This window comes from Dryobates pubescens, chromosome 22 (genome assembly GCF_014839835.1).
Source record: "Dryobates pubescens isolate bDryPub1 chromosome 22, bDryPub1.pri, whole genome shotgun sequence".
NCBI lineage: Eukaryota > Metazoa > Chordata > Aves > Piciformes > Picidae > Dryobates > Dryobates pubescens.
Window position 1 is genome coordinate 3,326,282 of NC_071633.1, and position 27,889 is coordinate 3,354,170.

The following is a 27,889-nucleotide window of genomic DNA, read 5'->3' on the forward strand; positions in this document are numbered from 1 at the left end:
AAAACCTTCAGGCAGGAGGCTTCTACCATCTCCCTGGGCAACCTGTGCCAGGCTCTCACCACCCTCATGGGGAAGAACTTTTTCCCATCACTACCTGACACACTAAAAAAACCAGTCCCTCCACAGATTTCTTGTAGGACCCCTTCAGATACTGGAAGGCTACAAAGAGTTCTTCTTGGAGCCTTCTATTCTCCAGACTGAACAACCCCAACTCTCTCAGTCTGTCTCCATAGGACAGGAGCTCCAGCCCTCTACTCATCCTTGAGATGTGTAAATAGAAGAGTGAGATTGGATCTCTGCACACATTATACATTCCATTCAAATCAGCTTCACTTCTCTCCCTAAGAATTTCACTATAAACACACCTCACACCCCCTCCCCACCCCCCCAGATCCTCAAAATCTGTTTGGGCTATCCATGTTTGGAAGATTGCACTTAGACTGCTACAGAAGTTCAACAAACCATACTGTGGTGGGTCAGCCTCGGCTAACCACCAGACTCCCACCCAGTCAGCCAGTCACTCCCCACCACACATCATTTTCTTACCCATGACTGTAAAATTCTTGTTCTGTGGTGAAAGATTCTTGATTATCCCATTACAGATTACTCCCACTGTGAATGCAATAGGAACTATTCTGAAGGACAGGTTTTTAACCAGGCAAAGGAGCAGAGCAAACCTGGCTGTGTGCTCTTGTATTTTGGTCTCCTGTAGTACAAAATATCTTGGAATGGTACCAAATATTTTGATAAAAGACACATTTTCTTTGATTCATCACACAGTATTTTCTTAGTATTTCAAATTCATTGGGAAACAAACTGCAACTTAGCAAGGAAAAGCAAAATCATATCAATCCTCTTTTCTTTTTACAGCACTTGCTCCTATGGAAAGCTGAGCTGCACTGGAGAGAAACCCGAACCAGGTAACTTAAGATTGTCTTCAGTTCTCCCTTTCCATCCTCACCCTTTGCAGTTCTTCCCTTTAGTTGCTTTTTCATCATTCTACAAACCTGAATTCAAACAAGAAAGTGAACTGATGGCTTCTCTAATGTGCTGGCTATTCCCAACATGTAAAGAAACACAGTCTTATCTTTCAAATAGCTGAAAAAAGTGATAACCCTTGGGTTGCCCAGAGGAAAAGAATACTTGGTCACCTCACTCAACATGTGGAGAAAACCATCCACATTTAAAACAAAATTACACTGCTACAACAACCTTACTAAAAATACAAAGTAAACCAGGATCTCTGTTTGCTTGGGTGTCTTTTTTGCTGAAAGGAAAGGTTTCATGAACCTAACTAAACATTCATTTACATGAGCAGAAGCAGGAAAACAGATTAGCATGACTTTAAAAGAACAGTCTGTCTCTGTTTCTGGTCAAAATCATTATAATTAAGGTAAATGCATCTCACAAAAGGGGATTTTTTTGTTGGTTTGTTTTGATGTTGGTGTGTTCTGTTGGTTTTGGTTTTGGATTTGGTTTGGTTTGGTTTCTTTTTCTCCTATCTGCCTTAAGGAAACACAAAGAAATAACTACACTGGCAAGCCTTTCTCATGGCTTTTCTCTCTTTCAGTCTGCACATCCCCCATGGTCTATATTGACTGTGGCAATGCCACTGGAGAAGTAATAGGAGCAGGATGCCAGAAGAGCTGTCAGACTCTAGATATGGAATGTGTAAGTACAAACTCTTTATACCCAGCTGAAAGCATTTTAAACTACATCTCTCTTGCAATTACCAGCTGCAGCTGGACTCTTCCTTCAGGGAAGTGTTTCAACTCCTGTTCTCTCTCTGGCCCTTACAGTACAAAACCCACTGTGTCTCTGGCTGTGTGTGTCCTCACAACAAAGTGCTGGATGGCAAAGGCGGCTGCATAGCTCCAGAAGACTGTCCATGTGTTCACAATGGGAATTTCTACAATCCAGGAGAATCAATCAGAGTTGGCTGCAACAACTGGTAAGAGCACATTGAAACAAAAAGATTGATTTCAAGCATCTGAAAGGGAATAGTTTAAGCTTTAGGTGAATTACAGCATTTCACTCTAGCAGTATCAAGATTTATAGGAAGGAATCCTATGTAAGATGATCCACTTAGTACCCACAAATCACATTCTGTCTGCTTTTAACAATGACACACAGCACAGAAATGGCAAGTGGTCAGAAGAACAAGATGGTTTGCATCTTGTCATGTTCATTCAAGTGCAGAAAGCTTTTTCCCTCACAGGAAACCCTTATATTTCAATACAGCTGGAAATCTGAAAGGTTTAAAATGCTTTCTAATCCAAACTGTTCATGATATCAGGAACTAACACAGTCTTTGGATAAATCCCAAAGGCTCTTGAGCTATGCTGCATTCCTGAGAACAAGCAAAACTAATCTTTTCTTTCATGATAGGCTTAAGAGAATTTAAAATGATACTGATGTATATGCAGGAATATAGATATAGCTGTATCATATGCCTGTCTGTTTCTCACATTTGGAGTGCTTTTTGTCTTGTGCAGCACATGTAGAAACAGAAAATGGCATTGCTCCCAGGAACCCTGCCTGGAAACCTGCTCTGTTTATGGAGATGGGCACTACACCACCTTCGATGGCAAACGCTTTGATTTCGAAGGGGACTGTGAATATGTTCTGGTGCAGGTAAGAGAGCCCTCCCTTGCTTCTTGCACTATTTAAGTACCTTGCATTTCACACAGGGCCATGAAGCACAGCTGACATCCACTATCATTCCTCTCTTTCAGAACTACTGTGGTCAACAAGGTACGAATCAGGGAACCTTCAGAGTCATCACTGAGAACATTCCATGCGGCACTACAGGAACCACTTGCTCTAAGTCTATTAAAGTTTTCCTGGGGGTAAGTATTTGCTTTAATAAGTGGTACCTTGGGCCTAATGTGCCAGGACAGAAAAAGTGTCCTCCAAGACAGTGAGAATGTTACTAATTCATTGCTCACTGCTATTGATTTTGCTCTCTGCTAGAGAAAGCAAAAGAGGGAATTCTAAAGAGAAATTGCTTAATGTAAGGTTGTGGAACAGAATCATATTGGTGATAAAAGAGTCACTTCAATACCAGTTCAGTAACATAAAACTATACCAAACAGGTGACTTTTTAAACTGGCCTCTAACTTCTTCTCTTCTTCATTTCCTGTCCTAGAACTATGAGCTGGTACTCAGTGATGGACAGTCTGAGGTCATCCAAAGGGCACCCGGGGGAAAAATGCCATTCCAGATCCGTTCCATGGGCATCTACCTGGTGGTTGATACTACTGTTGGCCTGATACTCATGTGGGACAAGAAAACCAGCATCTTCATCAAACTCAGCCCCAGCTTTGAGGTACCTTTTCAAAACCAAAAACCTGGACAAAATGAACATTCATATCATCTCTCAAAGGAAAAAAAAAACACAAGACAACTTAGGCTGTAAAGGGAAGACTTAAAAGAGCAGCAATTGCACATTGATACCTTTCCAGTGTTGACTTAGATTGTGTGCTACACATTCTCTTCCAATTATTCAGCAGTAGCTTAACAGCAACTTCATCAGTAGCTCTTCATCCAAAGCTTTGACTGATAAGGTATGTTCAGGATTAGGTAAAACTGATTAGCTTAATACCAAGAAAAAAAAAACAATGAGTCTGTACTGCTTCTTATCCTTACCCTTCCTAACAATAAGCTAGAGCCATCTCTTCATGAAAGGTGTTCTATGAAAATGTCTGAGACTGTTACTGAAGAAGCCCAGATAAATTTAAGATTCATAGAATCACAGAATGGTCTGGGTTGGAAGGGACCTCCAAAGGTCATCCAGTCCAACCCCCTCTGCAGTCAGCAAGGACATCCTCAATTAGATCAGATTGCCCTCTTCATCCTCACCTTGAATATTTCCAGGAATGGGGGCCCAACCACCTCTCTGGGCAACCTGTTCCAGTGTTCCACCACCCTCATAGTAAAGAACCTGCTCCTAACATCCAACCTAAATCTTCTCTAGTTTGAAGCCACTTCCCCTTGTCTTTTGTAAACAGGTCTGAGGTCTGCTACTTGCAGATACTAAGAAACCGTTTCTTACTGACCTCTACCATTTCACGTTGATCTCTGTGCAGGGACATGTCTGTGGACTTTGTGGAAACTATGATGGCAATGGAAATAATGACTTCACTACTCGCAGTCAGTCTGTGGTAGGAAATGTGCTGGAGTTTGCCAACAGCTGGAAGGTGTCTTCTAGTTGCCCCAGTGCCAACGGTACGAAGGATCCATGCAGTGCGAACCCGTACAGGAAAGCCTGGGCACAGAAGCAATGCAGCATCATTACCAGCGAAGTGTTTGCAAAGTGTCACTCCCAGGTATGACAAAAACTTCAGCCAGACATTACATTAATTTTTTTTTGTATGTAGGATAGCTGAAAAAGTCATTAAAGTCCATTTTGTGTGAAGTCAAACCAAGCTCCAGGGAGACCACACAGAAGTATTTTCACTTTTGTTTGCTCAGCTTGGGCCTTGAATTGATACATGCAGGAAAATGAGAACTGAGGTCTTTTAACAGGAGGCACAGGATCACAGATTATTTAGTTTCTAATGGCATAATTTGTTACTAATTTAATTATCAGCCACCTGATAAACATGACTGTGTGCCAGATAGTGGCAATGCAACACTATTCTTTCTGCAATTCTATCTTCAGCATCAAACAGTTCCTCAGCATCACAGCATTCTAAAAACAGCTGTATTCAGCCTTTTCCTTTTCAAAGTATTCTCAGTTTCAGATGGTTTACTCCATTTTTTAAAAGACACTAAATGCCTTTCCAAAGAGAACAAGCACATAGAATCTCCAATGTTTTCTCCAACAGGTTGAACCGAATGAATACTATCAAGCGTGTGTGGATGATGCTTGTGCCTGCGACACTGGAGGGGACTGTGAATGTTTCTGCACAGCAGTAGCTGCCTATGCTCAAGCCTGCAATGAGCTGGACATCTGCATTTCATGGAGAACCCCATCCATTTGTCGTGAGTATCACCCTACTATTATCTGAAGGGGTCCAGAGAGAAAGAAACCAGCTAAAAAAAAAAAAAAAAAGAAAAGAAAAGAGAAAGAAAGAGAGAAAGAAAGAGAGAGAAAGAGAGAGAGAGAGAGAAAGAAATAAAGAAAGAAAGAAAGAAAGAGAGGAAGAAAGAGAAAGAAAGAGAGAAAGAAAGAGAGAAAGAGAAAGAGAGGAAGAAAGAGAAAGAGAGAAAGAGAAAGAGAGAAAGAAAGAGAGAAAGAAAGAGAGAAAGAAAGAGAGAAAGAGAGAAAGAAAGAAGGAAAGAAGGAAAGAAAGAAAGAAAGAGAGAAAGAAAGAAAGAGAAAGAAAGAGTGAACAAACGAAAAGTAGAATGATGAAACAAAGGAGAGTAACTCTGCATTTGCAGGAGGCACTGCTATAGTCTAAAACCAGCCAAAAAAAGCCCCACAAAACAAGTTGGGTAAATCACATGAAGCAAACCTAATTCCTTCAAATGAAACCATTGATAGCAATTTTACCAGTGGTGTTCCCAGGGTTTGATTTACTCTCAGCCATGATTCACAGCTGCTGAATCATATCATATCATATCATATCATATATCATATCATATCATATCATATTCCCACCTGCCTACATCAGGCTCAGTGTAAATAAATATTAGTTCCTGCTAGCTAAAAATCAATGATTCGATTAATGGATTTTCCATGCTTAATGTGCAACTCTGTTCTATGCTTTACTGGTGTCAAATTGTGGTAGAGGTGTAACAGCTCTATTAAACCAGAACTAAGTCAACAAACTGTTCACCACCTATGTGATTATGCTGACCACGTGGGACTTTCACCCAGCAAAACAGAAAGACAGCAGAGCAAGAAGTCCTGAGCTCTTTTCCTGTCATTTCTGCTCCCTCTAGCTCTCTTCTGTGATTACTACAATCCCCAAGGGGAGTGTGAGTGGCACTACAAACCATGCGGAGCCCCTTGTATGAAGACCTGCAAAAATCCAAGTGGGAAATGCCTTCATGAGTTGAGGGGTTTGGAAGGTAAGAATAATTATGCATATCTCATTCTTCCAATAGAATAGAATAGGATAGGTTGGAAAAGGCCTTTGAGATCATGGAGTCCAACTTATCATCCAACACCATCTAATCAACTAAACCATGGCACCAAGCACCCCATCCAGTCCCTTTTTGAACACCTCCAGTGATGGTGACTCCACCACCTCCCTGGGCAGCACATTCCCATGGCCAATCTCTCTTTCTATGAAGAACTTCTTCCTAACATCCAGCCTAAACCTCCCCTAGCACAGCTTGAGACTGTGTCCTCTTGTTCTGGTGCTGGGTGCCTGGGAGAAGAGACCAACCCCTACCTGGCTACAACCTCCCTTCAGGGAGTTGGAGAGAGCAAGAAGGTCTCCCCTGACCCTCCTCTTCTGCAGGCTGAAGAACCCCAGCTCCCTCAGCCTCTCCTCACAGGGCTGTGCTCCAGACCCCTCCCCAGCTTTGTTGCTCTTCTCTGGACATGTTCCAGCAAGTCACCATCTTTCCTAAACTGAGGGGCCCAGAACTGGACACAGAAACCTAAAATGCAATCTAAGAAAATGTATGTGACACAATATTTACATTATAAATGATAAGAAGAGATTTCCTACCTAGTATCTTACTCCATAGGAGATTGTGACATTGTTTGGAGGGAAGGTGAGGAACAAAAGTGCTCCAGAACTTGATGTGCAACCAAGGGAATAGCAGCAAGAGTCTGAAATGCCACTTAACATACAGGATAATGTGGGGCAAGAAGATAGAAGCAGAGTATAGAGTTAGTCCTACTTGTGAAAGGCCTGCTCTTAACATAACTCTCGTTTTCCGTTGCAGGCTGCTATCCAAACTGTCCAAAGAATAAGCCCTATTTTGATGAAGAAACCATGACTTGTGTTGACACTTGTGGTTGCTATGAAAATGGAAAGAATTACAAACCAGGAACACTGATGCCTTCAAAGGACAACTGTCAGTCATGGTAGGATTAGAAAAGGTTTTAAAACTTTGAGTTCAATGCTGGGGAGCATAATTTATCATACATTAAGGTTTTTGTTTGCCAACAGAAGCTAGGCTGATAACCTCTGGTTGTCATTCATTCCCAAAACCATTTTGCCACATAGAGATGAACTTTTTACTTATTCTTTAGTTTTGAAAGTCCTTTTACTGTTTTTATAGTTCTTAAATTAAGTAAAATTAAATGTTATGATAATGGTTACAGGACTATCTGGAGAAATTTTACTAAGGTATCCCTAAAATCATGCTGTGAAATTATTTAGAAGTTAGTAGGCAACTACTCTTCACTTTTTGAGCTCGTTTCTGTTTCTGCACTGGTGCTTCCATAGTTGTAACAGTCAGCAAGTATCTCCATACTTTCGGTCAGAACTGATGACACACTGGCACTAGTGCTGCTAAACCTTCTGCCCAGAGACTCTGTGGACTTTCCTTCTCTGGAAGCATTCCAAACCCACCTGGACACATTCCTGTGTGACCTACTCTAGGTGATTGTGCCCTGGCAGGGGGTTTGGACTAGATGATCTTTTGAGGTCACCCTAATGTTCTGTGATTCTGTGAAACAGCACATAGATAACAGAACCAGTTGTCAAGCAGTTGACACCTATGTTACGATGCCTTTAAAGCACTTACACTTGAATACTGCAAGCAGCACAGCCAGAATGGCAAAAAGGGCAAATAGAACAAAACTGCACCAATAAAATGATGTCATGAGCCAATATATTCACTGTTATTATCTACTTTTTTCTCTTTTCCAGTGAATGCACAATTCATGGCAAGAAATGCAGCTATGATGTTTATGGTACGTTGGCAAAGTGATTTTTTTTACCTGACTAGGATGCACTTGAAGAAGTCCACTCTGTGTGTCAGTTACCAAGGAGTAACACTCTCTTTTGACTTCCAGAATGTGTCTGCATTTATGAGGGAAAGAAATATGGCTACAAAGATGTGGTCTACAACACTACAGATGGCATAGGAGGGTGTATTGTGGCAGTTTGTGGTTCCAATGGAACGCTTGAAAGGATTGTCTACGATTGTCCAGTCTCAACAACACCCACAACGACCTTCCACTTCAGCACTACAACAGCTCCCACCACATCCACAGGTACATCCTTTACACCTTCTAAGAGTGTATTTCATCCATTACTAAGTAAAACATAGCTTAAAAAACTCCCATGCTCTGCCTGAAAACATAAATGAATTAATAGAACCTCAAAATAAGTAACTCTCATTCCTTATGAGCATTTGGGTTTAGTTGGTGTTTGGTAACTAAAATAATACATGTAAACAAGCGCAGAAAATAAAACCACTGATGAAACAACAAAGTGGAAGCTGCTACACACTGGTTTGATATTGTTATTATTTTACTTATCTTCACAGTGGACCATAAAAAAAGCAGCATTTGATTTATTATCTGTAATTGCAACTATTTCTATACATGGAATAACCTTTATAAAAAGAATAAGTCACTGCTGACTTTATTAAACAACAGAATGTAAAGTTTCTGGTCAGGTTCATGGTATTTATAATTACAGCACTAAGCAGATTGCTTAGGTTGAGATACTGAAATGTTCATTTCTAGAGTTCTTGTTCAGCTTTCTTCAGACTGATAATCTCTAATTACTACAGGCAAATGCTTAATAAGAACTCAGAACCAATTTAGAACTGCAGGCTTTGAAATCAGAGAAACCATCAGCACTGCTGTAATACATTAGCTATTTTCCAGCCATTTCCCATTTAGAATTGACCTGCAGAATCTTATGGACTGCTCTCCAACCATGAAATGCTTTAGAAAGGCTAGAGCTAAAATAGAAAGTGTAAGGGTGCCGATAATGCCACATTGGTGTCGTAGTTTAATGAGCGGACAGATTGCTTTACAGCTCCCAAAGGGGCAAAAGCATAAAGCTCACACAAAGGATTGGGTAGTCTTGGAAAGTTTAAATGGAAAGGTTACTTACAAACTACAGCGCTAGAGTTCTGTAGTGGTGAGCAGAGCAAAGCACTTAAAGTACACAAAATCCATACTCTAGGCTTAACACAGAAGCTCATGAAGCCAAAGCTTCACACAAACCTCCTTCTATGCATCAACAAAGCCCAGGCTCCCATGTTCCCTCCCCACCAAGGCCTCTCTGCCCTCCATACCACTCCATTTGTGACGCAGCATGAAATTCAGCTTGGCAACTTTAGGCGCCAGTTAGGAAGCTCCAAGCCTAATTGGCAGCATCACCAAGGCCTACAACCAGGCCTCACTCCTCTGCAAGGGATAAGAGCCTGGATGTTTTCCCAGGAGAATAGAGGAGAGTTAAAAGGGAAGAAAATAACTTTGCATCCAGATTTGTGGGAATGAAGGATTTATGGGAAGAAATACCAAGATTACACTTTCCAGTACACCTCCTGGCCACTCGAGCTCCTGGAGCATGCCTTTGTGGTTTCTTAAAGGCATCTATAGCCTTAATTGGCCACAATTGGACTTCTACTTTTACTTTTACTTTTGCTTTCACTTTCACTTTTACTTCAAATGGAGGAGCAAAGACAACGTAACATAGTACACAAGGAGTCAACTCATTTGGAAGCAAAAAGCAATCTTGATGTGTAGACTAAACATTAGTCCTCCCACTGTGTTTGACTTGGTTTTTAACATTGCAGAGAGGCCAGTAAATACTGAGGCAAGACACAAACCAAACAATGACACTGAATCAAATGCCAAAAAAAATGAGTGAGATTCCCGCCCCCATTATGTATAAATGATGACTGAAGCTTGTTACAGCACTTTGTGAAGGATATTTAGCACACTTTTGGGAAGTGACAGTACATTAAATTCCCAGGCGATGGATTTTCTGTTCTAATTCATATTGAATTTCAAGTGCATTAAACTGAGGCATGACAGGCTGACAATACAAGCAAAGGAACTTAGGAATATTCTCAGGTGATTTAACTCAATCTTGAAAATTTGGAATATTTGCAGGAATTTATCCTAAGCCTTGTCACCTCTTTTTCACAGCATCCCCGACGACATCAGTGTGCGTTCATGAAGTCTGCGAGTGGTCACAGTGGTATGATGGGAGTGTGCAAACACCCGGCTACGACGGTGGAGATTTTGAAACCTTTGATGATTTGAGAGCTAAAGGTTATGAAGTCTGCAAGGCTCCTCGGGCTGTTGAATGCAGGGCAGAGAAATTCCCTGACATACCACTGAAGGACCTAGGCCAAAAAGTAGAATGCAGTGCAAAGTCTGGGCTTATCTGTTACAACAAGGACCAAATCTCAATGATGTGCAACAATTACGAAATCAGAATCTTGTGCTGTCGTTTCGTACCATGCTCTTCCACAACACCAACTCAGAGCACAAGTACTGAAGAAACTACAACATTTTCAACCACTACAACACTTTCTGCCACTACTACTACTGAAATTACAACGACTCCTACCACCTCTATCCCAACAATACCTGTTTGTACGAAAGAAGAATGCTACTGGTCAAGGTGGTATGATGTCAGCTATCCTGGCTCTGGATATAATGATGGAGACTTTGAAACAATAAAGAATATTGAAAAGAAGGGATACAAAGTCTGTGCAAACAGAAAAGCTGTGGAATGCAGAGCAGTACGGTTCCCAAACACACCATATCCACTCCTGGAACAATACATCACATGCAACACGGAAGAAGGTTTGACGTGCTACAACAAAAACCAACTACCACCCATCTGCTATAACTATGAGCTGAGATTTAAATGCTGCAAAACCATAACAATACCATGCGAGACAACAACAGAGTCATACACAACTACAACACCACTGATTTACTCAACAACACACAGTACAACAGAAATAACAACACCATATATACACACCAAACATGAATCAACAACAACATCAACAACTCCACCACAAACAGAACCCATTCATATGAGAACGACAACACCACAGACAACAACACACAGCCCGACCACAACCAGCAAGTACTCTCCCCCCTGTGAGCCCAATATATGCCGCTGGAGTGAATGGTTTGATGTTGACTTCCCCTCACCGGGACCCAACCAGGGAGACTTTGAGACCTACCAGCACATTCGCGCTGCAGGCAAGAAAATCTGTCAACATCCACAGGAAATCGAGTGCCGGGCCGAGGACTACCCCGAGCTGCCCATCACACAGGTCGGACAGGTCGTGCAGTGCGACGTCAACTTTGGACTGGTGTGCAAGAACCAGGACCAGACTGGCAAATTCAAGATGTGCCTCAACTACAAGATCCGTGTCCGCTGCTGCAGCCCCAACCCCAGCTGCCCAGGACCACTACCCTACAGCACCACCACCCCCACTACCACACAGTCCACCTCCTCAGAAACCACATCGCAGACCTACACCACCACCACCCGACCCACACCACCACCAACCCCTTACATCCCCAGCACAACCTCCACCACCACCCAGGTCTCTACCCCTTGTGAGCCCAACATATGCCGCTGGAGTGAATGGTTTGATGTTGACTTCCCCTCACCGGGACCCAACCAGGGAGACTTTGAGACCTACCAGCACATCCGCGCTGCCGGCAAGAAAATCTGTCAACATCCACAGGAAATCGAGTGCCGGGCCGAGGACTACCCCGAGCTGCCCATCACACAGGTCGGACAGGTCGTGCAGTGCGACGTCAACTTTGGACTGGTGTGCAAGAACCAGGACCAGACTGGCAAATTCAAGATGTGCCTCAACTACAAGATCCGTGTCCGCTGCTGCAGCCCCAACCCCAGCTGCCCAGGACCACTACCCTACAGCACCCCCAGCCCCACCACCACAACCACGCACAGAACGCCAACCTCCACCTCCGTCACCACCTCTACACAATCCATCTCCTCAGAAACCACATCTCAGACCTACACCACCACCACCCGACCCACACCACCACCAACCCCTTACATCCCCAGCACAACCTCCACCACCACCCAGGTCTCTACCCCTTGTGAGCCCAACATATGCCGCTGGAGTGAATGGTTTGATGTTGACTTCCCCTCACCGGGACCCAACCAGGGAGACTTTGAGACCTACCAGCACATCCGCGCTGCCGGCAAGAAAATCTGTCAACATCCACAGGAAATCGAGTGCCGGGCCGAGGACTACCCCGAGCTGCCCATCACACAGGTCGGACAGGTCGTGCAGTGCGACGTCAACTTTGGACTGGTGTGCAAGAACCAGGACCAGACTGGCAAATTCAAGATGTGCCTCAACTACAAGATCCGTGTCCGCTGCTGCAGCCCCAACCCCAGCTGCCCAGGACCACTACCCTACAGCACCACCACCCCCACCACCACAACCACTCACAGAACGCCAACCTCCACCTCCGTCACCACCTCTACACAATCCATCTCCTCAGAAACCACATCGCAGACCTACACCACCACCACCCGACCCACACCACCACCAACCCCTTACATCCCCAGCACAACCTCCACCACCACCCAGGTCTCTACCCCTTGTGAGCCCAACATATGCCGCTGGAGTGAATGGTTTGATGTTGACTTCCCCTCACCGGGACCCAACCAGGGAGACTTTGAGACCTACCAGCACATCCGCGCTGCCGGCAAGAAAATCTGTCAACATCCACAGGAAATCGAGTGCCGGGCCGAGGACTACCCCGAGCTGCCCATCACACAGGTCGGACAGGTCGTGCAGTGCGACGTCAACTTTGGACTGGTGTGCAAGAACCAGGACCAGACTGGCAAATTCAAGATGTGCCTCAACTACAAGATCCGTGTCCGCTGCTGCAGCCCCAACCCCAGCTGCCCAGGACCACTACCCTACAGCACCACCACCCCCACTACCACACAGTCCACCTCCTCAGAAACCACATCGCAGACCTACACCACCACCACCCGACCCACACCACCACCAACCCCTTACATCCCCAGCACAACCTCCACCACCACCCAGGTCTCTACCCCTTGTGAGCCCAACATATGCCGCTGGAGTGAATGGTTTGATGTTGACTTCCCCTCACCGGGACCCAACCAGGGAGACTTTGAGACCTACCAGCACATTCGCGCTGCAGGCAAGAAAATCTGTCAACATCCACAGGAAATCGAGTGCCGGGCCGAGGACTACCCCGAGCTGCCCATCACACAGGTCGGACAGGTCGTGCAGTGCGACGTCAACTTTGGACTGGTGTGCAAGAACCAGGACCAGACTGGCAAATTCAAGATGTGCCTCAACTACAAGATCCGTGTCCGCTGCTGCAGCCCCAACCCCAGCTGCCCAGGACCACTACCCTACAGCACCACCACCCCCACTACCACACAGTCCACCTCCTCAGAAACCACATCGCAGACCTACACCACCACCACCCGACCCACACCACCACCAACCCCTTACATCCCCAGCACAACCTCCACCACCACCCAGGTCTCTACCCCTTGTGAGCCCAACATATGCCGCTGGAGTGAATGGTTTGATGTTGACTTCCCCTCACCGGGACCCAACCAGGGAGACTTTGAGACCTACCAGCACATCCGCGCTGCCGGCAAGAAAATCTGTCAACATCCACAGGAAATCGAGTGCCGGGCCGAGGACTACCCCGAGCTGCCCATCACACAGGTCGGACAGGTCGTGCAGTGCGACGTCAACTTTGGACTGGTGTGCAAGAACCAGGACCAGACTGGCAAATTCAAGATGTGCCTCAACTACAAGATCCGTGTCCGCTGCTGCAGCCCCAACCCCAGCTGCCCAGGACCACTACCCTACAGCACCACCACCCCCACTACCACACAGTCCACCTCCTCAGAAACCACATCGCAGACCTACACCACCACCACCCGACCCACACCACCACCAACCCCTTACATCCCCAGCACAACCTCCACCACCACCCAGGTCTCTACCCCTTGTGAGCCCAACATATGCCGCTGGAGTGAATGGTTTGATGTTGACTTCCCCTCACCGGGACCCAACCAGGGAGACTTTGAGACCTACCAGCACATTCGCGCTGCCGGCAAGAAAATCTGTCAACATCCACAGGAAATCGAGTGCCGGGCCGAGGACTACCCCGAGCTGCCCATCACACAGGTCGGACAGGTCGTGCAGTGCGACGTCAACTTTGGACTGGTGTGCAAGAACCAGGACCAGACTGGCAAATTCAAGATGTGCCTCAACTACAAGATCCGTGTCCGCTGCTGCAGCCCCAACCCCAGCTGCCCAGGACCACTACCCTACAGCACCCCCAGCCCCACCACCACAACCACGCACAGAACGCCAACCTCCACCTCCGTCACCACCTCTACACAATCCATCTCCTCAGAAACCACATCTCAGACCTACACCACCACCACCCGACCCACACCACCACCAACCCCTTACATCCCCAGCACAACCTCCACCACCACCCAGGTCTCTACCCCTTGTGAGCCCAACATATGCCGCTGGAGTGAATGGTTTGATGTTGACTTCCCCTCACCGGGACCCAACCAGGGAGACTTTGAGACCTACCAGCACATCCGCGCTGCCGGCAAGAAAATCTGTCAACATCCACAGGAAATCGAGTGCCGGGCCGAGGACTACCCCGAGCTGCCCATCACACAGGTCGGACAGGTCGTGCAGTGCGACGTCAACTTTGGACTGGTGTGCAAGAACCAGGACCAGACTGGCAAATTCAAGATGTGCCTCAACTACAAGATCCGTGTCCGCTGCTGCAGCCCCAACCCCAGCTGCCCAGGACCACTACCCTACAGCACCCCCAGCCCCACCACCACAACCACTCACAGAACGCCAACCTCCACCTCCGTCACCACCTCTACACAATCCATCTCCTCAGAAACCACATCGCAGACCTACACCACCACCACCCGACCCACACCACCACCAACCCCTTACATCCCCAGCACAACCTCCACCACCACCCAGGTCTCTACCCCTTGTGAGCCCAACATATGCCGCTGGAGTGAATGGTTTGATGTTGACTTCCCCTCACCGGGACCCAACCAGGGAGACTTTGAGACCTACCAGCACATCCGCGCTGCCGGCAAGAAAATCTGTCAACATCCACAGGAAATCGAGTGCCGGGCCGAGGACTACCCCGAGCTGCCCATCACACAGGTCGGACAGGTCGTGCAGTGCGACGTCAACTTTGGACTGGTGTGCAAGAACCAGGACCAGACTGGCAAATTCAAGATGTGCCTCAACTACAAGATCCGTGTCCGCTGCTGCAGCCCCAACCCCAGCTGCCCAGGACCACTACCCTACAGCACCACCACCCCCACTACCACACAGTCCACCTCCTCAGAAACCACATCGCAGACCTACACCACCACCACCCGACCCACACCACCACCAACCCCTTACATCCCCAGCACAACCTCCACCACCACCCAGGTCTCTACCCCTTGTGAGCCCAACATATGCCGCTGGAGTGAATGGTTTGATGTTGACTTCCCCTCACCGGGACCCAACCAGGGAGACTTTGAAACGTACCAGCACATCCGCGCTGCCGGCAAGAAAATCTGTCAACATCCACAGGAAATCGAGTGCCAGGCCGAGGACTACCCCGAGCTGCCCATCACACAGGTCGGACAGGTCGTGCAGTGCGACGTCAACTTTGGACTGGTGTGCAAGAACCAGGACCAGACTGGCAAATTCAAGATGTGCCTCAACTACAAGATCCGTGTCCGCTGCTGCAGCCCCAACCCCAGCTGCCCAGGACCACTACCCTACAGCACCCCCAGCCCCACCACCACCACCACGCACAGAACACCAACCTCCACCTCCGTCACCACCTCTACACAATCCATCTCCTCAGAAACCACATCACAGACCTACACCACCACCACCCGACCCACACCACCACCAACCCCTTACATCCCCAGCACAACCTCCACCATCACCCAGGTCTCTACCCCTTGTGAGCCCAACATATGCCGCTGGAGTGAATGGTTTGATGTTGACTTCCCCTCACCGGGACCCAACCAGGGAGACTTTGAGACCTACCAGCACATCCGCGCTGCCGGCAAGAAAATCTGTCAACATCCACAGGAAATCGAGTGCCGGGCCGAGGACTACCCCGAGCTGCCCATCACACAGGTCGGACAGGTCGTGCAGTGCGACGTCAACTTTGGACTGGTGTGCAAGAACCAGGACCAGACTGGCAAATTCAAGATGTGCCTCAACTACAAGATCCGTGTCCGCTGCTGCAGCCCCAACCCCAGCTGCCCAGGACCACTACCCTACAGCACCCCCAGCCCCACCACCACAACCACGCACAGAACTCCAACCTCCACCTCCGTCACCACCTCTACACAATCCATCTCCTCAGAAACCACATCGCAGACCTACACCACCACCACCCGACCCACACCACCACCAACCCCTTACATCCCCAGCACGACCTCCACCACCACCCAGGTCTCTACCCCTTGTGAGCCCAACATATGCCGCTGGAGTGAATGGTTTGATGTTGACTTCCCCTCACCGGGACCCAACCAGGGAGACTTTGAGACCTACCAGCACATCCGCGCTGCCGGCAAGAAAATCTGTCAACATCCACAGGAAATCGAGTGCCGGGCCGAGGACTACCCCGAGCTGCCCATCACACAGGTCGGACAGGTCGTGCAGTGCGACGTCAACTTTGGACTGGTGTGCAAGAACCAGGACCAGACTGGCAAATTCAAGATGTGCCTCAACTACAAGATCCGTGTCCGCTGCTGCAGCCCCAACCCCAGCTGCCCAGGACCACTACCCTACAGCACCACCACCCCCACTACCACACAGTCCACCTCCTCAGAAACCACATCACAGACCTACACCACCACCACCCGACCCACACCACCACCAACCCCTTACATCCCCAGCACAACCTCCACCACCACCCAGGTCTCTACCCCTTGTGAGCCCAACATATGCCGCTGGAGTGAATGGTTTGATGTTGACTTCCCCTCACCGGGACCCAACCAGGGAGACTTTGAGACCTACCAGCACATCCGCGCTGCCGGCAAGAAAATCTGTCAACATCCACAGGAAATCGAGTGCCGGGCCGAGGACTACCCCGAGCTGCCCATCACACAGGTCGGACAGGTCGTGCAGTGCGACGTCAACTTTGGACTGGTGTGCAAGAACCAGGACCAGACTGGCAAATTCAAGATGTGCCTCAACTACAAGATCCGTGTCCGCTGCTGCAGCCCCAACCCCAGCTGCCCAGGACCACTACCCTACAGCACCCCCAGCCCCACCACCACCACCACGCACAGAACACCAACCTCCACCTCCGTCACCACCTCTACACAATCCATCTCCTCAGAAACCACATCACAGACCTACACCACCACCACCCGACCCACACCACCACCAACCCCTTACATCCCCAGCACAACCTCCACCACCACCCAGGTCTCTACCCCTTGTGAGCCCAACATATGCCGCTGGAGTGAATGGTTTGATGTTGACTTCCCCTCACCGGGACCCAACCAGGGAGACTTTGAGACCTACCAGCACATCCGCGCTGCCGGCAAGAAAATCTGTCAACATCCACAGGAAATCGAGTGCCGGGCCGAGGACTACCCCGAGCTGCCCATCACACAGGTCGGACAGGTCGTGCAGTGCGACGTCAACTTTGGACTGGTGTGCAAGAACCAGGACCAGACTGGCAAATTCAAGATGTGCCTCAACTACAAGATCCGTGTCCGCTGCTGCAGCCCCAACCCCAGCTGCCCAGGACCACTACCCTACAGCACCCCCAGCCCCACCACCACAACCACTCACAGAACGCCAACCTCCACCTCCGTCACCACCTCTACACAATCCATCTCCTCAGAAACCACATCGCAGACCTACACCACCACCACCCGACCCACACCACCACCAACCCCTTACATCCCCAGCACGACCTCCACCACCACCCAGGTCTCTACCCCTTGTGAGCCCAACATATGCCGCTGGAGTGAATGGTTTGATGTTGACTTCCCCTCACCGGGACCCAACCAGGGAGACTTTGAGACCTACCAGCACATCCGCGCTGCCGGCAAGAAAATCTGTCAACATCCACAGGAAATCGAGTGCCGGGCCGAGGACTACCCCGAGCTGCCCATCACACAGGTCGGACAGGTCGTGCAGTGCGACGTCAACTTTGGACTGGTGTGCAAGAACCAGGACCAGACTGGCAAATTCAAGATGTGCCTCAACTACAAGATCCGTGTCCGCTGCTGCAGCCCCAACCCCAGCTGCCCAGGACCACTACCCTACAGCACCACCACCCCCACTACCACACAGTCCACCTCCTCAGAAACCACATCGCAGACCTACACCACCACCACCCGACCCACACCACCACCAACCCCTTACATCCCCAGCACAACCTCCACCACCACCCAGGTCTCTACCCCTTGTGAGCCCAACATATGCCGCTGGAGTGAATGGTTTGATGTTGACTTCCCCTCACCGGGACCCAACCAGGGAGACTTTGAGACCTACCAGCACATCCGCGCTGCCGGCAAGAAAATCTGTCAACATCCACAGGAAATCGAGTGCCGGGCCGAGGACTACCCCGAGCTGCCCATCACACAGGTCGGACAGGTCGTGCAGTGCGACGTCAACTTTGGACTGGTGTGCAAGAACCAGGACCAGACTGGCAAATTCAAGATGTGCCTCAACTACAAGATCCGTGTCCGCTGCTGCAGCCCCAACCCCAGCTGCCCAGGACCACTACCCTACAGCACCACCACCCCCACTACCACACAGTCCACCTCCTCAGAAACCACATCGCAGACCTACACCACCACCACCCGACCCACACCACCACCAACCCCTTACATCCCCAGCACAACCTCCACCACCACCCAGGTCTCTACCCCTTGTGAGCCCAACATATGCCACTGGAGTGAATGGTTTGATGTTGACTTCCCCTCACCGGGACCCAACCAGGGAGACTTTGAAACGTACCAGCACATCCGTGCCGCTGGCAAGAAAATCTGTCAACATCCACAGGAAATCGAGTGTCAGGCAGAGAACTTCCCTAACATTCCTATTGAAAATCTTGGACAGGTGGTGCAGTGTGATGTTCATGTTGGACTGGTGTGCAAGAACAAAGAGCAGACTGGGAAAGTTAAAATGTGCCTTAACTATCAGATCCGTGTCCTCTGCTGCAGCCCCAACCCCATCTGCCCAGCCACTACACCGTACATCACTACCAGCCCCAGCACCTTTACTACCACCTCTCAGTCCACACCATGTTTTTGTAAAGTTGGAGATTCCATCTTTTCACCTGGTTAGTTTACCTATTTTTATCTATTTCCATTTGTTGTATTTATTGGTTTGTGTTTATTTTTTCAGCACAATATTCCTGATCCTCAATTCAAAATATCCATGTTTTACTTGGGATATTTCCATTGCCTTTATTGACTTTTGAAACTCTTCTCCAGCCTTTTCTCATTTTATCTTACTTTCCATATTTTCTCCAGGTGATTTGATTTACAACAGAATGGATAGTGATGGGTGTCGATTTTATGCCATCTGTAGTCCAACCTGCACCATCGAACGGCACCTTATGGACTGCAATGCTACTACTCCTGTAACCACTACTTCTACTGAAACAACGACAGTTACTCTGCCTACCTCCTCTCCAAGTGTTTCCCACGGTTGTGTTTCTGCTACTTATCCTCCACTACAGGTATATAATTTCTGTGTTATGTTATGGTTGTTTAAATGGCTTCATTGTTAGGTTGGTACTAGGAATGAAGAGTTTCCACTCTTTAAACCTTAAATAGAACAGAATAGCATAGAATAGCATCGTATCGCATCGCATCGCATCGCATCGCATCGCATCGCATAGCATAGCATAGAACAGAACCGAACCAAACCAGGTTGGAAGAGACCTTCAAGATCATCGCATCCAACCCATCATCAAACACTACCTAATCAACTAAACCAAACACCCTATCAAGTCTCCTCCTAAACACCTCCAATGATGGTGACTCTACCACCTCCCCAGGCAGTACATTCCAATGGCAAATCGCTCTCTCTGTGCAGAATTTCTTCCTAACATCCAGTCTGAACCTCCTCTGGTGCAGCTTTAGACTGTGTCCTCTTGTTCTGGTGCTGGTTGCCTGGGAGAAGAGACCAGCCCCCGCCTGCCTACAACCTCCCTTCAGGTAGTTGTACAGAGCAATAAGGTCTCCCCTGAGCCTCCTTTTCTCCAGGCTAATCAACCCCAGCTCCCTCAGCCTCTATTCATAGGGCTTGTTATATGCAGACTGCCAGAAAATTACTTGCTCCTTATGGGTTATTTTAGTTTCATGTTTAAAGAGCAGACAAATATATTTTTACTCCCCCATAAGAGTAAAATAAAGATGTTCTCATTGAATTGGAGAGAAATACAGAAATTGTATTTAAAAATATACAGAAAAATACAGAATACATTAATCCTGAACACCTAAGAGACATTCCAAAAGAATACAGGATACATGAAAACCTCCCAACAACCAGATTAAACCAAGCACCCCAGTGCTCCTTTTCTCACCCACCACCTACCCTCCTCCCCCTCCCCCATTTGCCACCCTTCCATTTGGCCTGCACAGGCCAAAGTTGCACAGGACACGTGCCTCTGCAGGCCATAAAGAGATGTACTGCCCCACATTTGCCCCAAATTTGCACCACATTTAGAGACTTGATGGGGTGCTTGGTGCCATGGTTTAGTTGTTTAGGTGGGTTGGGTTGGTTGATGGGTTGGACATGATGATCTTTAAGGTCTCTTCCAACCTGGTCTATTCTATTCTATTCTAGTCTAGTCTAGTCTATTTCTAGTCTATTCCCAAATAAGGACTCCGTCCAAAGCCAAAAGGAGGAAAAAAAAGAGACAGAAACTAACTCTGCAGCCAGTTTTATAGGGATGCAGGGATTCTGTGAATGAAATAACATAATTTCCTGTGTCCACCCTCTGGACTGGACTCTCTGGACCTCCTGGAGTTCTGTAGCTTTATGGTTTTTAAAGGCACCCATGTCAAACCAGGACAATAATAGACATAAAATTCATACATGTGCTCTGAATTTCTTTTCATACCGACAAAGCAAGCTACCATAATGTTTTCTAACTCAGTCAGTGCTAGTCATTCCCTGATGTGCTGCATCACTTCCCGATACACTGCATTGCATAAATCACCAACCTTCTTACTGAAATCATAGGGGAAGTTCTCTTGATCATTTCATTACTTCACTAAACAGAAGAAATTAATCTACTGTGGAGTGTGTGTCTTGCAATCTTGTGTGACAGTAAGTTTTGTTCCTGTTTTTGCAGCCTGGACAGCGCTACAAATTATCCAACTGTACAGAGCTCCTTTGTAAGGGAGACAACAACGTGGAAATAATCCCAACACACTGCCCGCCTGTAAAGGAAATTACCTGTGCCAACAAGTACCCAGCCATACTGGTACCTGATGAAAACGGCTGTTGTTACCATTATGAGTGCCAATGTAAGCACCAGTAGATGAAGGAATAACCTTTTCTGAAGGAAGCAAAACTTTGCTCAGACCATACTAGCCTCACGTTTTCACAGACTTGCTCTGTAAATTGTTGTATATTCAGTTCTGTGCCTAAATTCTTTCTTCTACCTTCATTTTCTTTCTATGTATTCTTCTCTTCCCCCTGCATTAATTAATGCTAATCTTCTAACTATTTCCTCTCTGCCAGGTGTGTGTAGCGGATGGGGTGATCCTCATTACATTACTTTTGACGGAACCTACTACACCTTCCTTGAAAACTGCACTTACGTCCTGGTGAAACAGATTGTGCCTAAGTACGACAACTTCCGGGTCTACATCGACAACTACTACTGCGATGCAAAGGATGGACTTTCCTGCCCCAAATCCATTATTATTTTCTACAAATCAGCTAAAGTGGTGCTGACACGTGAACTCGTGAACGGCGTGATGACCAACGTGGTAAAATAGACATTGCTTACATTGGAAAAGTAAAAGACTTAAGGTCCCTAGACCTCACCAATTCAGTCAGTTAGAACATCATGGAGGTGGTGAGGGATGAGGGTACCAGTAGGGAAAAAATGAAAGATTATAAGCATAAAATCATTCAGGCTGCAAAAGACCTTCAAGAGCGAGTCCAACTGCTAATCCTACTCTGACAAGTCCAACACTAAACCATGTCCCAAAGGGCCATTTCTACACAGCTTATAAACACCTCCACGGAGGGTGACTCCAGCTCCTGCCTGGGCAGCCTGTTGTAATGCTTGATAACCCTTTACTTAATTTTTAATTCATTCCATTTAAGTCACTGACTCCATTTTCACTTAAAAAAAAAAAATAAATGAAAGAAGAAATAAAGAGAAAGAGGAAAACTACCCAAATCTCCAGTTTCACAGAGAAGGGACGAGGGGATGTCATAGAATCATAGAAGGGGGTTGAGCTGGAAAGGACCTTCAAGATCACCTAGTTCCAACCCCCCTGCCATGGGCAGGGACACCTGTTAAAGGACAGCGTTTGGCCCTACCATGGCACACCTTCCACTAGATCAGGTTGCTCAAAGGCCCATCCAGCCTGGCCCTGAAAGCTTGCAAGGATGGTATGAGCTTCTGGATTTATCACAGAATCACAGAATTGTTAGAGTTGGAGGGGATCTCAAGGATCATCCAGTTCCAATCCCTCTGCCACGGGCAAGGACAATGTCTCCCTTTGCCATCTCACAGCTGTGCTGCTCCCTCCTTCCCACTAGTTTCTAAGAACATCAGGAACAGCCGGCAGATGTGAATATATAATGTGCACAAGTGTGTGTATAGAGATAACACTAGGAAATGAGCAGAGGGAGCTGTTAGAGAAGACAGAACACTCACACTGGTGCCTGACTCCCCTTTCATGGTGCCATTCCCTTATGTAAACACATAATGAAGAACCACAAGGGCACATCAGGAATGCAGTTCTTCTCTCATGGTGAAGACGGCTCTAAGGCACTCCCCAGCTGGGTGATTAGGGATGACTTCCCCTGCACAGGGAATTTCAGGCAACAAATACAACCATGATGTGATTCCTCCTCCAGCTCCTTCCTGAAAAGCAAGTTATAGGTGTAGAAAATACATGACATTATTGAAAACAACCAGGCAGTAGCAGTGCTTATTCTGATGTTGTTTGGGCTTTGTTTTTCTTTTTGAATCCTGCATTCAGATGTACTTCAACAACAAGGTTGTCAAACCAGGCTTCACAAAGGATGGCATTGCCTTCTCCATGCTTGGCATCAACATGATTGTGGAAATTGAAGAGATTGGTGCAACCATCACCTTCAGCGGTGTGATTTTCTCTGTAAAACTCCCCTACAGCAAATTTGGCAACAACACCGAAGGACAGTGTGGTAAGACAGATTCACCATCGGAGGCGGGACGCCTTCCCCATCCTGTTGTGGTCATTCTCACCCACTCTGGCTATGCAGTCTCCTAACTGACAGAAATATGTAAACAGCACTTGAATGGAAATGAAAACAGCTCTGCTCTTCAACATCTGTAGCAGCAGAAGCTCAACATTTCAGGGTGTTCTGGGTTTGGGGGGTTTCTTGAGTTTGGGGCTGGAGTTAGGAGTTTGCTTAGTTTTCCCCTAAACTAAATTAAAGTTCATATAGATGCCTCTGAAGGAAAGCACCTCCCGCATTTCATGAGCACAATAATGTAGTGTGCATCTCTGGAGGGGCTTACAAGGCTTCCACACCTTGTCCCTTCCAGGAACGTGCACAAACGATAAATCAGACGAATGCCGCTTGCCGAACGGCAAGATCATTTCCTCCTGTCCTCAAATGGCTCATCACTGGATCGTTGCTGACAACAAGACGTGTCATGGATTACCAGTACCACCAGTGATAACCACACCTCCACCAAAGCCTCACTGTGAAACACCTCCTCTCTGCAAGCTTATCTGGAGCGAGTAAGAAAACAACTGAATTAATTCACTCTTTCTAGACAAAACTGAATCAGTGTCTTACAAGAAGAGTAACAACTATAGCCCTAGCATGTAACAGCAGCTGAAAATGGCAGCTTAAGGACAAGTCCGATTGCCAGGTGCTGCACTTTGGCCACAACAACCCCACGCAGTGCTACAGGCAGGGGTTGGAGTGGCTGGAGAGCAGCCAAACAGAAAGGGACCTGGGGGTACAGATTGACAGCTGGCTTAACATGAGCCAGCAGTATGCCCAGCCAGCCAAGAAGGCCAATGGCATCCTGGCCTGCATCAAGAATAGTGTGGCCTGCAGGAGCAGGGAAGTCATTCTGCCCCTGTACTCAGCGCTGGTTAGGCCACACCTTGAATCCTGTGTCCAGTTGTGGGCTCCTCAATTTAAGAAGGACATTGAGACTCTTGAACATGTCCAGAGAAGGGCAACGAGGCTGGGGAGAGGCCTCGAGCAAAAGGCCTGTGAGGAGAGGCTGAGGGAGCTGGGGTTGCTTAGCCTGAGGAAGAGGAGGCTCAGGGGAGACCTTATTGCTCTCTACAACTCCCTGAAGAGAGGCTGTAGCCAGAAGGGGGTTGTCTCTTCTCCCAGACAACAAGAGAACACAGTCTCAAGCTGTACCAGGGGAGGTTTAGGCTGGATGTTAGGAAGAAGTTCTTCCCAGAAAGAGAGATTGGCCATGGGAATGTGCTGCCCAGGGAGGTGATGGAGTCACCATCACTGGAGGTGTTTAGGAAGAGCCTGGATGAGGCACTTGGTGCCATGGTTTAGTTGATTAGATGGTGTTGGCTGATAGGTTGGACTTGATGATCTTGAAGATCTTTTCCAACCTGGTCCTATTCTATTCTATTCTATTCTACGCTACTTTACTCTACTCTTTCTCCAATTTGTTGGCCATTCTTAGGGTTTTGTTTCTCAATGCATTCCTTCCTGACAGGGAGTCCTGTGCCAGTAACTGGGAAGTGCAGCCTGACAGGAAGAGCTTTTCTCTAATGACTGGTTAACATCACAGGAATTTGCTGTCTTCCCTGTCTGCAGGATTTTTGCAGCGTGCCACGACGTGATACCAGCAGAGCCATTTTTCAAGGGCTGTGTTTTTGATGGATGTCGCATAGCTGATGAATCCATGCAGTGTTCCAGCTTGGAGATATATGCTACAGAGTGTGCTGCTAGAGGTGTCTGCATTGACTGGAGAGGGAAAACCAACAATGTCTGCCGTAAGTATCGCAGGATTCAAAATGGCCTGTGAGAAATGGCAGCAAGTAGCGGCTGAGGCAGTAATTGAGTGTTAAGGATTTTGTATACAGCAACATTCTTACTCAGAAGCTGGAGAGAAAGTTGTAGTCACTTCTGCTGCAAAAATGCACCTACTGTCAGTTTCTAATCTTTGTTTTTCTTTCTCCCTACAGCATACAAGTGTCCAGCACACATGGTTTACAGGCCATGTGGGTCCATCAACCCTGCTACCTGTGACCAGAGGTATGACTGCTTGTGTTTTTATACAGCTTCTTTCTTTAGAAATCTGAGTTACTTAATAATGAAATGTCTTGAGAATTTGGCTAATTTATTTAATACCTATAAATACCAGTCAGCTCTTTGAAAATGCACCTCCTGTTGCATTTTCTGTTCAGAAAATGCAAATCCTTTTGTCTTCTTTCTACCTGACAAGGCAACCTTTTACATAAGCCACTCTCTCCTGCTTGACTACAAAGTGATCATATTTTCCTCCCACTCTAGCCTTGTTGAGCTTCCTGGCTATGGAGTAACTGAAGGATGTTTCTGTCCCGAAGGAAAGACACTCATGAGTATAAACAACCTCACTTGTGTCTCTGAATGCTGTAAGTATTCTTTAGCTACTTTAGCTAGATAGGGGAAATAAAGATCAGGATTGATAGGCAGGAGGCTTGTGTTCTCCTGCCATTTTCTGCATGGCCAGATCTTGGGCCAAACCAGTCTCTTTGGCCTCCTAATTGAACAATAATCAGTATGACCCTTTCTCCATCTCCCTTCCTTATATGAGACCTACCAAGACAGTAGAATTTCACATTTCAGAAGAACTAGTCTGCAGATCCATTTTCTTGCCAGTTTCAGCTTCACAATATTTGCATTTGAAACTGCACAAATCCACTTCTCTATCTCAGTTTTCAGTGGTTTAAATCTCCATTTGTGTGTTTTTCCTTTGCAGCCTGCAGAGGATCAAATGGAGAATCCAGATCGGTGAGTGTCACAACGAATATTGCTTATTTAGCACAGACAAGTGAAGCAAGACAAAGCTTTGCTTAGGTTGAGGGAGATTTTGGGGTGGTGGTGGCTTGTTTTCTTCTCTGTTTGTTTGGAGGTTTGGGGGTTAGAGGGGTTTTGGTGGTGGTGGTGGTTTGGTTTGGGTTTTGTTGCTGTTGTTGTTTTTGCTGTTCTGGTGTTTCTTTTTAATCTTAAAAATAATAATTGCTAGGGCAGAACCCCCCATTCCTCCCTGAGAAACCTAACAGTAAGAGATGGGATATTCTCTCATTAACCAGCACCCAACATACTGAAATAAAAGAGAAAGGAAAAAAGGAATAAGAGGGAAAATCAAGAGATAGGTGGTAGTAGTGGAGCTTCAACATATGTGCTGCTTCTATTTCCACAAATTTGGGTGCTTGGGGATATGGTTTAAGGGTGAACTTTGTAGAGTAGGGTCAATAGTTGGACTTGATGAGCCCAGGGATCTTTTCCAACCCGAATGATTCTGTGATTCTGTGAAATTTGGCCCTGCAAAATTATGGGGGGGGGAGTGACAGGTGGATAGCAAAGTTTACCTCTTGCTGGTGACAATGACAGTCTGCATTCATAGTTCCTCACAGAATCATAGAATCAATAAGGGTGGAAGAGACTTCAAATATCATCAAGTTCAACCTGTCACCCCAGACCTCATGACTACTAAACCATGGCACCAAGTGCCACCTAGCAAGAAATAGTAGATATTTCTCCTTGGAAGCTAATATGCAATGGAATATTTTATACCACAGTGTCTTATTGAAAAATGCACACAAAGCTCAATCAATTCTCCTTTAGATCACTTATACCACTCATGCCAACACTATTAATAAAGAGTAATAGCTGCTTGAACACCACCTCCATCATCTTCCCCTAATTAGCTTCACAGAATCATAGAATCATAGAATGGTCTGGGGTGGAAGGGACCTCCAAAGGTCATCCAGTCCAACCCCCTCTGCAGTCAGCAGGGACATGCTTCAGCTAGATCAGGTTGCCCAGAGCCCTGTCCAGCCTAACCCTGAATATCTCCAGGGATGGGGTTTCAACCACCTACCTGAGCAACTTGTTCCAGTGTTCCACTACCCCCCTGGTAAAGAACCTGTTCCTAACATCCAATCAGTTTGAGGGTTTCTTATAAAATCTGAAAAGACTAGAAATATGAAAAAGTTGATGTGATCAGACACAAACTTATTCTGGTCTGAATAAGTGAACCAGAAACACGTAGAATGATTTTTGCTTGAAGTAATATATATCCATATCTACATATAAATGTTTTTAATTCCTCTTCTTTCTTTTTTAATACAGCCAGGAGAAAAATGGACAGAAGATTGCCAGGAGTGTGTCTGTGACAAATACACCCTTAAAGTCCACTGCAGGAAACACAAATGTTACCCAACAGAGCACGTGTTTTGTGATGAACCAGGCTACATGCCTGTTCAGGTACAGATACCAGAAGATCCATGCTGCACCAGGACCGAGTGTTGTGAGTACTGCCTCAGTTCTTTCTCATGGGGAATGGTCTACACTCATTTGTGGAAATTTGCATTGATTTCATATCCCTTTGGTCCCACTTCTTAGGGCCTTCTTGCAGAGCATTATTAAATGCCAGAAAAGAGCAGATTTAGAAAGGAAACTATTTTATATAGACAAAGAAAAGCAATCTCTAACACTGTGAAATCCTTCAACGCTGATACCACCTGATAAACTAATT

General features: G+C 46.9%; 1 protein-coding gene across 1 annotated transcript in view; it reads left to right on the forward strand.

Moving 5' to 3' along the window:
• MUC5AC (mucin 5AC, oligomeric mucus/gel-forming) overlaps nucleotides 1-27,889 on the forward strand; it is a 53,267-nt gene that overhangs the window by 19,089 nt on the left and 6,289 nt on the right. The window contains exons 19-54 of the mRNA XM_054172006.1: nucleotides 871-920; nucleotides 1,571-1,671; nucleotides 1,800-1,951; nucleotides 2,496-2,634; nucleotides 2,736-2,849; nucleotides 3,149-3,328; nucleotides 4,089-4,328; nucleotides 4,830-4,986; nucleotides 5,893-6,021; nucleotides 6,850-6,991; nucleotides 7,782-7,825; nucleotides 7,928-8,128; nucleotides 10,025-11,287; nucleotides 11,363-11,720; nucleotides 11,826-11,861; nucleotides 11,955-12,268; nucleotides 12,389-12,768; nucleotides 12,871-13,236; nucleotides 13,339-13,717; nucleotides 13,793-14,291; nucleotides 14,898-15,211; nucleotides 15,287-15,666; nucleotides 15,970-16,177; nucleotides 16,313-16,705; nucleotides 16,781-17,160; nucleotides 17,212-17,671; nucleotides 17,807-18,664; nucleotides 19,449-19,558; nucleotides 21,281-21,455; nucleotides 21,673-21,923; nucleotides 23,154-23,337; nucleotides 23,702-23,900; nucleotides 24,961-25,139; nucleotides 25,332-25,401; nucleotides 26,108-26,139; nucleotides 27,488-27,661. Of these exons, the coding sequence (XP_054027981.1) occupies nucleotides 871-920; nucleotides 1,571-1,671; nucleotides 1,800-1,951; nucleotides 2,496-2,634; nucleotides 2,736-2,849; nucleotides 3,149-3,328; nucleotides 4,089-4,328; nucleotides 4,830-4,986; nucleotides 5,893-6,021; nucleotides 6,850-6,991; nucleotides 7,782-7,825; nucleotides 7,928-8,128; nucleotides 10,025-11,287; nucleotides 11,363-11,720; nucleotides 11,826-11,861; nucleotides 11,955-12,268; nucleotides 12,389-12,768; nucleotides 12,871-13,236; nucleotides 13,339-13,717; nucleotides 13,793-14,291; nucleotides 14,898-15,211; nucleotides 15,287-15,666; nucleotides 15,970-16,177; nucleotides 16,313-16,705; nucleotides 16,781-17,160; nucleotides 17,212-17,671; nucleotides 17,807-18,664; nucleotides 19,449-19,558; nucleotides 21,281-21,455; nucleotides 21,673-21,923; nucleotides 23,154-23,337; nucleotides 23,702-23,900; nucleotides 24,961-25,139; nucleotides 25,332-25,401; nucleotides 26,108-26,139; nucleotides 27,488-27,661 (9,611 nt within the window). The remainder of the gene's footprint in view (nucleotides 1-870; nucleotides 921-1,570; nucleotides 1,672-1,799; nucleotides 1,952-2,495; nucleotides 2,635-2,735; nucleotides 2,850-3,148; nucleotides 3,329-4,088; nucleotides 4,329-4,829; nucleotides 4,987-5,892; nucleotides 6,022-6,849; nucleotides 6,992-7,781; nucleotides 7,826-7,927; nucleotides 8,129-10,024; nucleotides 11,288-11,362; nucleotides 11,721-11,825; nucleotides 11,862-11,954; nucleotides 12,269-12,388; nucleotides 12,769-12,870; nucleotides 13,237-13,338; nucleotides 13,718-13,792; nucleotides 14,292-14,897; nucleotides 15,212-15,286; nucleotides 15,667-15,969; nucleotides 16,178-16,312; nucleotides 16,706-16,780; nucleotides 17,161-17,211; nucleotides 17,672-17,806; nucleotides 18,665-19,448; nucleotides 19,559-21,280; nucleotides 21,456-21,672; nucleotides 21,924-23,153; nucleotides 23,338-23,701; nucleotides 23,901-24,960; nucleotides 25,140-25,331; nucleotides 25,402-26,107; nucleotides 26,140-27,487; nucleotides 27,662-27,889) is intronic.